Source organism: Drosophila willistoni, chromosome 3R (assembly GCF_018902025.1).
Source record: "Drosophila willistoni isolate 14030-0811.24 chromosome 3R, UCI_dwil_1.1, whole genome shotgun sequence".
Taxonomy (NCBI): Eukaryota; Metazoa; Arthropoda; class Insecta; order Diptera; family Drosophilidae; genus Drosophila; species Drosophila willistoni.
In genome coordinates, this window is record NC_061086.1 from 14,138,102 (window position 1) to 14,152,116 (window position 14,015).

At 39.9% G+C, this 14,015-nt stretch overlaps 3 protein-coding genes across 5 annotated transcripts in view; all 3 read left to right on the forward strand.

Annotated features, from left to right (window-relative positions):
• Positions 1–7,427, forward strand: part of LOC6651221 — a 35,011-nt gene extending 27,584 nt beyond the window's left edge. For 2 of the 3 annotated variants that reach the window (XM_023180332.2, XM_002073891.3), the window contains 3 exons: positions 3,878–4,175; positions 4,243–4,673; positions 4,738–7,427. In XM_023180332.2, the coding sequence (XP_023036100.1) occupies positions 4,045–4,175; positions 4,243–4,673; positions 4,738–7,133 (2,958 nt within the window). In that variant the 5' untranslated portion in view covers positions 3,878–4,044 and the 3' untranslated portion in view covers positions 7,134–7,427. The remainder of the gene's footprint in view (positions 1–3,877; positions 4,176–4,242; positions 4,674–4,737) is intronic. The other variant, XM_023180333.2, reaches the window with a different exon arrangement.
• Positions 7,428–8,634: 1,207 nt separating this feature from the next.
• Positions 8,635–11,519, forward strand: LOC6651222 (fatty-acid amide hydrolase 2-B). Its single transcript, XM_002073892.4, has 6 exons — positions 8,635–8,934; positions 9,013–9,238; positions 10,013–10,524; positions 10,579–10,704; positions 10,762–11,034; positions 11,091–11,519. Exons 1-6 carry the CDS (start codon positions 8,764–8,766, stop codon positions 11,385–11,387), a joined length of 1,605 nt encoding a protein of 534 aa, XP_002073928.1. The 5' UTR covers positions 8,635–8,763; the 3' UTR covers positions 11,388–11,519.
• Positions 11,520–11,730: 211 nt separating this feature from the next.
• On the forward strand, positions 11,731–13,766 carry LOC6651625 (fatty-acid amide hydrolase 2-A). The gene is made up of 4 exons (XM_002073893.4): positions 11,731–11,979; positions 12,046–12,480; positions 12,544–13,236; positions 13,330–13,766. Exons 1-4 carry the CDS (start codon positions 11,800–11,802, stop codon positions 13,621–13,623), a joined length of 1,602 nt encoding a protein of 533 aa, XP_002073929.1. The 5' UTR covers positions 11,731–11,799; the 3' UTR covers positions 13,624–13,766.
• The last annotated feature ends 249 nt before the right edge of the window (positions 13,767–14,015 follow it).

The following is a 14,015-nucleotide window of genomic DNA, read 5'->3' on the forward strand; positions in this document are numbered from 1 at the left end:
AACTGTCTTCATTCACCTTAAGCCCTGCCCAACGCCATCCGGTGCAAAGACACGTTGCCGTATGAGCGTACATCAGAGGATATGCCAGGATGCAACAGTCCTCCACCATAGTCATCCTGCTTTGCAGCTTAAAGTTTTCACTGGTCCCTAGATTTACGCTTTGATGTCAGTTTGTGCCCATTCCCTCCGTTTCATCCTCTTCATTCATTTGTTTTTGTGGTCAATTTGGCAAAGACGAAATGTGGCAACAAATGTGCTAACAACTTGACGGTGAGCCATGAGCCATGAGCAGCAAAAAGGCTTAAGTCCCGTTAAGCAGGATTATTACTTCAAGTGTTGAAAAAGGAAATGGAGAATGTGATGAAAAGAAACTGAATGCTTAAGTTGGAATATGTCCGACATTAATTTGCTAAATCCAATTAACTAGTACTAAAACCAACTCCTCAGAGGTTCAAAATTGGATGAGATAGTCCTTAGATTTATTAATAGTGTCGTCGCCCCTGAGAATAACTAACTTTAATCTTCTAGTGTTGAACACTTCAAAATGTCTTCAAATTAGTTTTAAGTCCTGGCAATTTGCTATCATTTATGACCAATGAGCAAATAAGTATTAAAGCATCGACATATTTTATTTAGAATAGCTTTAAATCTAAATATGTTGCCAATCTATTACCTCTTATGGTTACCAGTAATCTTTTGGTATTAAATAATGACTGAGTTTTATTATTATTTTTATTTTTAAATAATAAACGCAAAATTACAACTTTTTTAAGCTAAGCTATAGCAACTAAGGCCTTAAGCTTATTAGGCGGAAATTTTGGTATTTACATATGTAAAATTAAATTGAGCTTAATTTTATTACTTACATTTGTACACATTAAGAGACTTTGAGGCCTTCTTCTATGTTTCGGAATGAGCTTATTTCCTTAATTGTTATTTTGAGGAAATTAGAACTTTGTTGTTGTTGCCTCTTTTGGTTAGCATTGATCTTTCAGTGTTGATAAATTTCTGAAAATTTATTTCTTTAAGGTGGGTTTTGACCTTGTTGGGCCAAAATTCAGCTATTTTTCGGGAATTTTTTTGGAAGGATGTTTTTAAGATAAGTGACTGAAAAAATTCACAGTTGTTTGTCAAAATTTATTGTACAGTACTAAAATTTTTTTTTTGGTCGTTCCATGAAAACGAAGTTAGAATTTTTCAGAGAATCTGAAACTAAAAATTTTAATATTTTCTTAATCCATTTTCTATAGTGACTATAGACACTATAGTGCATAAAGTAGAATAGAATCAAAAAAAAAAGTCGAAAAATAAAAAAACTATGAGATTTTGAAAAAAAACCAGAGGGCCGGGGCTAACTTTGACCGCGTCAAAGTTTGTATACCCTTGCAACTTTTTTGGTAACTCTTTCCTTACCTATAGCCATCAAAGTGGAAAAACGTTTTATCTAAAAAGGCTAATGTTTGCGACAGAACGGCCAGCAAACGTAGCATAGGAAATAACGAAGTTATTGGACAAAGTCACTGTTTTCCACCGATCGTTCCTATGGGAGCTATATGATATAGTTACCCGATCCTTATCAAATTTGGCACAGTCATTAACAGATATATTAAACTAACAAATGTTTAATTTGAAAGCAATCGCGTCAAAAGTAACGAAGTTATTGACAAAAGTCACTGTTTTCGAAAGATCGTTCCTATGGGAGCTATATGATATAGTCACCCGATCTTGATCAAACTTGGCATAGTCGTTTATATCTGTAATTAACTCACCAATATTAAATTTCACGACAATAGCTCAGAAAATAACGAAGTTGTTGAGAAAAGTCACTGTTCGTGACTTTGCCATTTGTATGGGAGCTATATGATATAGTGATCCGATCCGGCTGAATCCGAGATATACAACGCCTGCAGTATATACAAGCCTACGTGCAAAATTTCATCTCTGTAGCTCCAACGGTCTAGGAGGAGTTTGCGTTGATCCAGACGGACGGACGGACGGACGGACGGACGGACGGACATGGCTATTTGAACTCGTCTCGTGCTGATCAAGAATATATATACTTTATATGGTCGGAGATGCTTCCTTCTATGCGTTGCACACTTTTGACCAAATTAATATACCCTTTTTGCAAGGGTATAAAAAATGTTTTTTTTACGTTTTTTTTACGTTTTTTTTCTACCCAACAATTTTCAATATTTTTCAATGATTCTAGTCTACTTTATGGGGACAAAATAATTGTGTGTAAAAAATTACAAGGTGATAGCTCAATTTGCCACCAGAACTTCCATTTGTTCGAAAATCGTTGTTTTGAGAAATACGCGATGAAAGTTTTCACGCTGCAGCTCAGCCCATTTGACACTGCTTCATATAACGGCCCATAAATTTCCAAATTTTTTATATTTTGACATTATTTTGACAATTTTTTTGGTACATTCTTAAAACATGTATCTATCAGAAAATGCAATAAAAAAAATCGAATTTTTTAACACAACAAGGTAGAAACCCCTCTTAAATTCTATAAAAAGTAGGATTATAAAAGATCATTTAAGTACAAAAAACTTTCTCTGATTGGCTGACAAACTTGTCATTTGATTTCCTTAAGCTTTGTGAATTCTTCTAAGAATATACATATTTGTCCGCCCAATTTAAATCTAGTTGAGGTATTTTAACTTTTGCTCCAAATAGATAAACCCCTCTTAAAAGGTCCTAAACAAAAACATAGCCTAATGAGTTAGTTAACCCTTAAAGTGGAAAAAAAATAGCACTCCAAGCACTAAGCAAATTGAGTTCTTTAGAATTCATTCTAAGGCTTAACTCTGCTCCTTGGACAAATTGTTTGACTTAGCGAGGCCCTCATCATCATGTTCCAGTTTTACCTTTTGATGAACCTTTTTTGCTCAAGCCGTTTCCACCTAAATACCACAACCTATTTCAATATTTGAGAAAAATGTTTGTCGCCCAACAATCACACACATTTGATAGAGCTCAATTAGCATAGAAATTGGTTGTCGCATTTTTTGATTGAGGTACAAGTTTAAGGGTTCGTTTATTTATTTCTTTGATTTTTGTATTGTTCTTTCCTTTTTGGGCATAAATAACCATATATTTAGTTATTTGTTTTGCCGCATTAAATGCGAAAAACCCTTAAATTGTCTTTACTAATTCAATTTCCATTCAATCAGCGTTGTCATAAAAGTCAGGGGTACAGCAACAACAACAAGGTTTCAGGACCAAACTAACTAACTCAATTCTCCTGTTGCGGAATCCACTCTCACCGAAATGCCTGCAAGACAAACTTATCGATTTTAGTTGAAATTATATTTGAAAACTTGAAAACTCAATTTCCCATTGCACTTTTTAGTTTGCCTACTTGCAACATTCTGGCTCGCTGTCATGTCGCCTCTTCTCTGGTCTTCACTCTTCTCTTCCGGTATTTCTTTGTTGTTGTTTCGCTGGGGGAATAGATGCAACAGTAGACAAGTCAGAAAGTTCAAGCAAAAGTTAACAAGTCTTGTGAATATTTTGTTTTAAATAATAAATGGCATTAAAAGGAGACAATCATTGAAAGATTTGAGTGGAGTGGAACACTTGAAAGTCAAGTGGACAAGGCAAGCAGGGAAAAATAGAGAGAGATGGAGAGCAAGAGACCAAGAGATGGGGCATAAGCAAATCATGCCACAATATAATGAGTTGCTGTTGCACAAGGACAACGGAAGCGAGTGTCCTAGGAAAATTGCATTGGCCGCCTTCAGTCGCCGGTTGCCGGCTGCCCTGTTAACAACCACAAAATTAGTTTAAACTTGGCGGAAGCAAAAGCCAAGTAGACAAGGTACTCATAGACCACAACATGGATTCTTTCCTCTTTTTTTTCATGCAGATGCTTTTACTGAACGGAGACAACAAGTCAAAAGTGGAGGCAATGTAAGCAGACAACTGGAACTGGAAGCAACCTAAGAGCAGAGCAGAGCAGAGCAGGACAGAGCAGACCCACATTAGAATAGGGAGCATAAATTGTAACAAGCATAGAGCAAAACGGGAGGCAAAATGCGCTCACTAGCTCACAGGGCAGCGGAGGCAGGTCTTCAAGGCACTGAGGACGACCTTAATGATATCACCAACAATGACAATACAACTGAATCTATATATAGCATCAAGTCCAAGTGGATTACCGAATGGTAAGCTAAATGAATTCCCCAATTTTTGGAACTCCCAATTCGAAATTCCTTCTATCCCTGTCTGTAGGAGTCTCAACAAGGAACGGGAGAAGCTATGTAGCATTATCTTTAAACGTATTTTGGAGCATGCCGAATGCAAACGACTACTAGAGGCAGCTAAAATCTATGGCGAGAGCATTGACTTTAATTCCTGGTCGGCAAACGATCAATTGCAATGGTATCGCAATTATGATTACAATGAGACAACATCATCGGGTGTAAAGAATAATTCCGCTGGATCCGGTTCGAGTTCAACCAGTACGGAGGCAAGTCTTTCACCCGTTTTGCCACCATTTGCATTGTGGCAAACGATTTTGATAGCCATCTGTCTGGTGGCATGCATCATTCTAACCGTCGGGGGCAACATACTCGTTCTGTTGGCCTTCATTGTGGATAGGAATATACGACAGCCCAGTAACTACTTTATTGCATCCCTAGCCGCAACAGATATGTTGATAGGTAAGGCAAAAAACGAAGTTTTAAAGTAGAACTAAATTAACTAACTAATCTCTAATCGGTTTAGGTACGGTTTCCATGCCCTTCTATACGATCTATGTGCTTCGTGGCTATTGGGATCTTGGTCCTGTTCTCTGTGATCTATGGCTATCTGTGGACTATACGGTGTGTCTGGTGTCTCAGTATACGGTTCTGTTGATCACCATCGATCGCTATTGTTCGGTGAAGATAGCAGCCAAATATCGCAGCTGGCGTACCAAGAGAAGAGTCATCTATATGGTGACTATTACATGGATTATTCCGGCTTTGCTGTTCTTTATTTCCATATTTGGCTGGGAACATTTTACGGGTAAACGAGATTTGCTGCCAGGCCAGTGTGCTGTGCAGTTTCTCAAGGATCCCATCTTCAATACGGCCCTGATCATTGGCTATTACTGGACCACGTTGATTGTGCTCTTTGTGCTATATGCGGGCATCTATAAGACGGCCTACGACATGCAAAAGCGGAGCGAGGCCAAGCAACGTAAAATGCAATCAATGGTGGCTTTAAGTGCTGGTGCCATGTCTGGAATGGCTGGACATGCGGCTGGCATTGGAGTGATCGAGGAGAAAATACTAAAGACTAAGGTCGAGTTGACCGGCGCGGGATTGAACGAGTTGACAGAGAGTGGAGCCACAACCTGTACGACAGCCGTGAAGCGTCTGAGTGGATCGGGCCAAGCCAATCCTTTGGCACAGGCAGCGGAAGAGGTGGAAAAGATGACACCCGAGCAACGTCGTGCATCGGCGGCAAAAATCGAAGAAGCACGCAAACGAGATGCCGCCGAGGCGGAGAAGAGTGAACGTTCTAGCAGTCCGGCATTCGATTCGGATGAAGAGTCGTCTGTGAATCAGACACAGCAGATTGTTAACCAGCAGAAGCTGACAAATCTGCGGAAACGCTCCTCCATTGGTCTAGTATTTGGGGCACAGGCTGCTCTATTGGCCACACGCAGCAAAGGTAACTTGCAAAAGAATACCACCAACTCCAAGTCTATCGAAGCCATGCACTTTATGGGCGTTGGTGCCCGTTCGCCGCACCATTATCCAAGTAATGCCAATCCAACAAGCCTCCAGCGTGCCCAGAGCAAGGAAGAGGTGGGCATGGCCCATCAACTGAACCACCAACATCATCATCTTCCTCACCAGCATCAGCACATCTTGCTTGAACGACCCAAGCGCACCTCCTGCTCCACTCTCTCCCAGATAGCCGAGCATGAGAGGCATTCTGACTTCCAGCCCCAAAACGATCCGGTTTCCCCCGTGAATTTAGCTCCCATTGAAGTGCCATGCGAACAGGTGCATCAGGGATTGGTGCAGACCATTCTACCGCCACCCGATGCATTCCAGTGTCCCACACCCCTGTCCGATTATTCGGATCGTCCCTTTGGCAACAGCTCTGGCAATAGTGAACTAGCCATGACCTATGACCTGCTCACAAATAACTCCGAGTTACGCTACATGGATGAGAGCTCAGCCATGATGGCCATTACAACAACCGCCAGTGCAACGGTCACCGCCAATACCACTTCATCCACTCCCACGCCCGCCATGCCCACTTCCACGTCTCAGCGGAGCGCCCTGCCACCACCGCCACCCGCACGTAAGAATCCCCCGAGCTCCTCCCCCGTTGAGATGACCCAAGAGGTGGCCATTGAAAAACGTCTTCTCATCTCGTACACAGGCATCGAGGAAGTGCGGCGTGAGAGCTGCATTGAAGCCATTTGCCTGCTAGATGTGCCCGGCAAGCTATTGCCGTCCGAATGTCCCCACCGTCGTGCCTCCAGTCCGCTGGAGACAAGCAGCAAGGATGCCATCCTCTATTCCCCCATGCCGCCGCGGCCGATGTCCCCGAAAGTCCAACAAGTTGCACCGCCAGCTGCTAGCCAGGCGCAATCGCAGGCCCTGGAACGTATTGAGGAGCGTGAAACTTCCGATAGTAACACAAATAAGATGCCATCCACATCGGGCACCACTAGCAGCTCCGGCGGCGGTCTAGCCGGGGGCAGCCGCAAGGATCGGGATCGCGATTCCACCAAAGAGAGCGGCGTCTCTCATCGTGGGTCCAGCAAACGGGCCTTCATCCACTCCATTGGCAAGCATTTGAAGAGCAAAAAGACCCTGCCCCTGGTCATGGGTGGCAGCCGACAGAAGTCCAAGTCTGAGAATCGTGCCCGCAAAGCGTTTCGCACCATCTCATTTATATTGGGCTGCTTCGTGGCCTGCTGGACTCCGTATCATGTGTTGGCCCTGGTCGAGGGCTTCTGCCGGAATCCACCATGCACCAACGAGCATCTATATATGTTCTCATATTTCCTTTGCTATGCCAACAGTCCAATGAATCCCTTCTGCTATGCCCTAGCCAATCAGCAGTTCAAGAAGACCTTTACGCGCATTCTCAAAGGAGATTTGCATATGACTTAAGTCCATTTTCCGACTATTTTCAAGTTTGCTTCAAGTGAATCACTATCTTCTTGGCTATGGAATTGGTTGAGCAATGTATTTTCATTGCGGTGCAATTCTCTCGAGAGAGCCCCTCCAGAGTTTTGCCCACTCACAAACCAAAAAAATGAAACCCAAACCCAATTTAGTTATAAATGTTTTCTATGTTAGGAAAACGCAATGAAAATGCTCCGCTTTCAACCGAAATTCCCATCAAATTAGCCATGAAGAAGCAATTTACCTGGAATTAAACTTTAAAAACCAAAGAAAAACAAAAAAAACACAAAATAATTAACTACACTAATTGAATTATAAATTTAATCGGTGTGTAAAACTAAATTTAAGTAGCCCAAAAAGGTGTGTGCTAGTTAGAAACGGAATGATGATGATGATCATGATACGAGCAGCAATTGAGGCAAGATGAAAAATGTTTTAGACAATAAATATTTTAATGTTATAAAATAATCATATCTAATCTACATATTTGTATGTATGTATAACTAATTAAACTAACTAAATAGTATGCAGAGAAACCCTTAAGAATATAGAATACCGATTAACAAGCATATCCCAAAAAAACAAACAAAACATGTCTTAAATGTAACAAATAATAATACTAAATACTTTAATCAGTTACACATATTTATGTATGTATGACCAGATATACGATTTTAACAACAAAAAGAATATAAAATAAATGTCTATATATATGTATGGATATACACCAAACACCAATAATCCAAAAAACAATAATTTGAAACTAACAAATTTTAAAGTTATACAAGACAGAATAGCAACTGAAATGTTCAACCCAAAAAGTATTAATCGAATATCAAATAAAATCAAATTGGTGTGAATATATAAAATATATACATATATAAACTATCTAATAGAAACAACCAAAAACAAAAATATATATATTAATAAACATAAATATCAATTAATATATTTCTAAATATATTAATATAAATGTCAATTTATGCGCAAGCCAAGTTGTGTGCGTGTGTGAATTCATGTAGTGCAACTTTTAGGCAGTACTGTACTTTACTCACACACACACACACAGAGACACAAAAACACCCACAACACACACACACAAACACACTAATATATATTTAATATAATCACATGCATGTATGTATCTTTCGCGCCTTTGCCAAGTTGCCTAATTGAGTTGATTTTGATTTTTGTTTTGAGTCTCAAAAATTGTTTGCGTTTATCTTGAAATTTCTACAAATCGATCAATTGATTTTCCCATAGCATCTAAGTGATAAGTGTAACAATAACTAAATATTAATAAAACTAATAAAATTAAATAAAAATCTATATATTAAATGTGAAAAATGACTTATCAAATCAATTTCATTGAGTCTCTCCAGCCCTAAAACCCTAACACTAAAAAAACTGCTCGACAACACTGTCGTTTCTGTTTCGAAAATCATTTCCCCGGTTGCACATTTTGGTATTTGGATAGTCTTCGTTACGACTTGAAGGTATTCACAGGTGACAAAACTAAGCTTGTCCACACGGGCAAATACTCAAGAACCTTCCATCAAATTGATTTGAATTCACTTGGCCTTTTGCTGACCCGCGAACCATTTCAATCGTCATAATGGAGATAATCACACGTCTGTTTGCCTTCGTACTGAATGGCCTTGGTATAATTGTGAACAAACTGTTGGATTTACTCCAATCACGTAAGAAACCCACTTATCCCGGTATCAGAAATCCCCTGCTAACGAAATCTGTCATCGAGCTATCCACGGAATTGCGTCGAGGTGTGGTAAGTTTTCGAAATCTATTCGCTCAGATTTGCATATTCATTTGCAAGTCATTCACTCTGTCCAATTCTCTGTTCTAGATAAGTTCTGTGGATTTGGTTGAAGCTTATATAGCACGTGTACGTGAGGTTAATCCATCGCTAAATGCTGTCATCGAGGAACGTTTCGATGCAGCTCTAAAGGATGCCAAATTGGCGGATGACTTAATAGCCAGGGCTTCTAGCCAATACGATAGAGTGGCTCTCTATACACGTTATCCCATTTTGGGTATACCTTTTACCGTTAAGGAATCATGCTCAGTCAAAGGTAAATATATATATATTGAGATATAGTTTGATGTATCAAAATTTATAGTTAGTTCAAAGGTTTTTCTTCTTTCTAAATTCATCAAAATTAGACCATGTAAAAGCTTCAAAGTGTAAAAAAAATTTGCAATTCTTACTTGAATTTCGTTTCATACATTTCGTTTGTTGCTTTTATGACGTCATTGCTAGAAATACGCAAGAATTTTAGACTCTAAAATAGTTTGTTATTTACATTTTTACATATGATTTACAATGAAACAAAGTTTTTAAAAATTGTGTTTAGGTCAGTTTCAGTTTTTTTGATAAATATGTGAGAATGATTAAAATCAAACCAAAAAAAGGTGCCAATTTGAGAATATTTTCAATACATCATAATATTTAATTAAAACAGATATAAAAAATCTATATATTTAGTTTAGTCATCCAAAAAGTTAAGCAAATTTCCTTAATGAGATGTAGTTAAAAGAAGTTCCTTAATATTGAATTTGAATAATTATTATAATATATATCCTGTTGTAGGCCAAAAAATTAACCCAATCATGGGATATTTACATTGATCGGATCTAAGTCAAATATAGTCTACTTTATTAAATAGTATTTTGACGTTTTAAAGATAATTTGATAACAATTTAATATAAATTTCTTTAACAAGAAATCGTATATTTATGATTTGTAGTATATTGCAATAATTGCTTTTATTGCAAAAGAATTTCTTTTCATTTTTTTGAGTGAACTTTGTGACTTATTTCAAACATTTGTTTTGCCCCTCCCTTAGGCTTATCTTATACAGTGGGTAGCGTGATACGTAAGAATATGAAGGCACCCAAAGATGGGGATGTGGTTGAGCTTCTACGAGCGGCTGGTGGCATACCCCTATTGGTATCGTCTAATCCTGAATTTTGCATGAGCTTCGAGACAAACTCAGTGCTCCATGGCCGATGTGTTAATCCCTATGATTTGAATCGAACATCAGCTGGCTCATCGGGCGGTGAGGCCGCTTTAAATGGCAGTGGAGCATCTCCGTTTGGTGTGGGTTCTGATATCAGTGGCTCGATACGTTTGCCGTCGATGTTCTGTGGCGTCTTTGGGCACAAGCCGACGGGTGGTCTTACCTCGGTTAAGGGACACTTTCCCTACTCCAGCATCGATGAGAATTTCAATTCATTGCTGCAAATAGGACCCATAACAAGATTTGCTCGAGATTTGCCCTTGCTGCTGGAGATTATGGCTGGTGGGAATAAAGAGAAACTAAAAATGGAGGAGCCCCTGGAATTAAAGGATATTAAGGTAAGGATTGGATTGAATTTATGACTAAAACTTAATAAAATTATTTGATTTTAGATCTACTATGCCTACGGTTATTCGCGGTTCAATTACATAACACATCCCAGTGTAGATTTTGATATAAAAATGTCTATTACCAAGGCGGTAAAGTGCTTCGAAAAGGCCGGACTACAGACCAAAGAGGTGCATTTTGTATTGTAAACAAAATAATGAACAATTAATAGAGTTAGTTCTTTATAGTTGGATCTTCAATTTCTAAGCAACTCCTTTGAGTTGGCTTTGGTGGGTCTTTTGGATTTAAAGGGTCTGCCCAGTGTTGTGACCCAGCAAGCACATCGTCAACCCTCCATGCGTTTGCTGATCATTGAGCAATTCAATAGCATTATTGGACATTCCCTGTTCACCAAAGAGTCCATCTTTTTGGAATTGATGCAACGTCTAAATGCTTTAATGGCCACGGGAAATATGCAGCAATATCGCGAAGAGACAAAACAGATTAAAGAGCACATGATTGTAAGTACGAAAGAATTCATTTACATTCATATTTAAATGCTTTTTTCTTTTTGTAGAACCTCTTGGGTGAAAATGGTGTCCTCTTTATGCCAACTTTCCATACGAGTGCTCTATGTTTTAATACTTCACTGGTCAATGTCCCCGGAATGGATAGTCTGGTACTGTTTAATATACTTGGCCTGCCGGCGACTCATGTGACCATGGGTTTGAATAGTCGTGGCATGCCCATTGGTTTCCAGGTGATAGCTGCTCCATTTAAGGATAAATTGTGCCTTAAGATTGCCATGGAACTGGAAGGAGCATTCAATGGTTGGGTCCCACCGGTGCCGCATCAGTTTACACCAACCAAATAGAGTCGATTATAATGTTTGGGTTAGTTTTTTTAGTTAAGGTTTCTGGTTGGTTATGAAAATTCGTTGTTTTTTTTTCCCCCCTTTCCTTTTAGTTGTTTTAAATATATGTACTACTATACGTTTGTCGATTGATCAGCCCCACCCTGGAGTAAGGGGTAATCTGTTCTGTCTGTGTGTGTGTATGTGTGCGGGAATCAGTTTTGCTTACTTTTGGTTCGGCAATTAATTACGAACTCGTTTGCAATCTCTCTCTCTCTACATAAAAGCTCTCTCGATTATGCCCGCAGTTTTCCTCTCTTACGATATCAACAACTGTTTGGCTATAGTCGTTCTGGTAGATCGGGCTTCCAAGTAGTCTTACTCAGTAGCTTATTCCGGCTGGGTCTGTTCTGTATATGGTCTGGCATGCGTAATGGAATTTTTACTACGTCTCATTCTGATTACCGTTAAATTACTTTCGCTTTTTGTTGCTACATTTGGTTGTTTCCTTAAATCACCAAAACGCCCACGCACCTCTGGCCTGCCGGCGATAAGAAATCGTTTGTTAACCTTAAGTCTCCAGGAGCTGCGTGGTCGTCTGCGTGCCCGTCAGGTTAGTCCACACCCGGAATGGAGAACCCATTAGAGGAGTTCAATTGGTAAAGAGTTGTTTTTCCAGCTAACATCAGTGGAATTGGTTAGAGCTTATATAGAACGCATTGAGGCGGTTAATCCCCAACTAAATGCTCTGGTAGAATCTCGTTTTGAAGCTGCTCTCGTTGATGCAGCCAAAGTCGATGAGCTCATCGCTCATGCTAAAGATGTGGATAAACTCTTTCAAGATCGTCCGCTTTTGGGTTTGCCCATGACAGTGAAGGAATCATGTGCTCTCGATGGCATGTCTTTTGCTGTGGGCAGTTTGGCAAGAAAGACAATCAAAGCCGATAAGGATGGAGTTGTGGTGAAACGTTTGCGTGCCGCGGGTGCTATACCCTTGTTAGTGTCCGCCACCCCTGAATATTGTTATAGTATTGAGACGGATACCCTCTTGAATGGACACTGCTGCAATCCATATAACTTTGAGCACACTTCCGGCGGAAGTTCTGGCGGCGAAGTGAGTGCGTTTCGAGTGATGGCAAATGAATTTTTGTTAAATGAACTTTGTACTTTCTTGTAGGGCTCTCTCAATGGTGCTGGCGCCTCTCTCTTTGGTGTGGGCTCTGATATAGGCGGGTCTATACGTATACCCAGTTTATTTTGCGGTGTCTTTGGACACAAACCCACTGGCAAAGTGGTAACTGTTGAGGGTCATTTTCCCAATTCCACGGATAAGGATTTTGAGCATTATTTGGTTCTTGGCCCCATTACAAGATTTGCCGTAGATCTTCCTGATCTACTGGAAGTGATGGCCGGTGAGAATGCAGAAAAATTGCGACTGCGAGAGCCGATTCAGTTAAGCCAACTGGAGATACATTATGCCTTTGGTTTCGAGGGTCTCAATGGTCGAATGCATCAGCCCGTGGATGAGGAGATTAAAGAAGCCATAGCCAGAGCTGTGGATCACCTCAAAAACTTGGGCCTAGCCGTGCAAGAAGCAGATTTATCTGGCCTAAACAATTCCACTGAGATTTCTCTCTCTGGGGTAGCAAGTCTGGGTAAAATGAATTATGTGCTCGATGCCGAGCCAACGGAGGGCAAAGGTAAAGTTCGCGAGACTCTGGGTGAGCTAGTTCGCAGCTTCCGAGGTCAATCCAATTACACAACAAACGCTTTGATCTTTGATCTCATGAGACGCACAAACGCCTTTATGCCGGCTAAAAAGTTGGAGCAGTATCAGGCCGAAGCAAAGTGGCTAATTGAAGAGTTCACAGTAAGTAGTAGTCGTGGTTTTGTTGTAATTAGCGACATGCAATATTTACTAATCCCAATGCAATCTTGACGTCTCTTTACATCATGCATGCAGCGATTGCTTGGCCAAAATGGTGTTTTGCTGTTTCCCACCATGCACGCGACCGCCGCCAGACACAAGTGGACCTTTTTCCCCTTGTGGGGCATTGATTATACATTGCTGTTCAATGTTCTGGGACTGCCAGTGACTCATGTGCCCATGGGTTTGAGCTCTCGCACAGGTCTTCCCATTGGGTTCTCGGTTATAGCTGGTCCTCATCAGGATCGTCTCTGTCTCAAATTAGCCGCGGAATTGGAACGGGCATTTGGTGGTTGGTGTCCACCTACGCCACACGAATTGGATAATTAAATACCATTGATAAGCAGCATTAAAAACTCCAACCGATTTTAACTTACACTTAAATTACCAGTGTTGAACATTTGTTTTCAATAACTTAAGTAGATTATTTGCTTTAATAAATTTTTCGGTATCCTCTGTCATTGAAAGTTGTAGCACTGAGAATTTTTTTTTATAACAATAAAACAGCAGCAAAAAATGCATTTCTCTTTTAATTTAAACTTCAAACTCGTAGAATATTGATTTTCAACAAATAATCCTAGTTTGGCATGTTTAAGGTTTAAGGATTTTACTCCGTTTGCACTCCCTGGCCAACAAAAACAATATTTCATTCATTATGCGAGTTTATTTATCCAGAGTACATTTTTTTTTTAAATGTTCCCGCCCAGCCAAAATGAGCACTT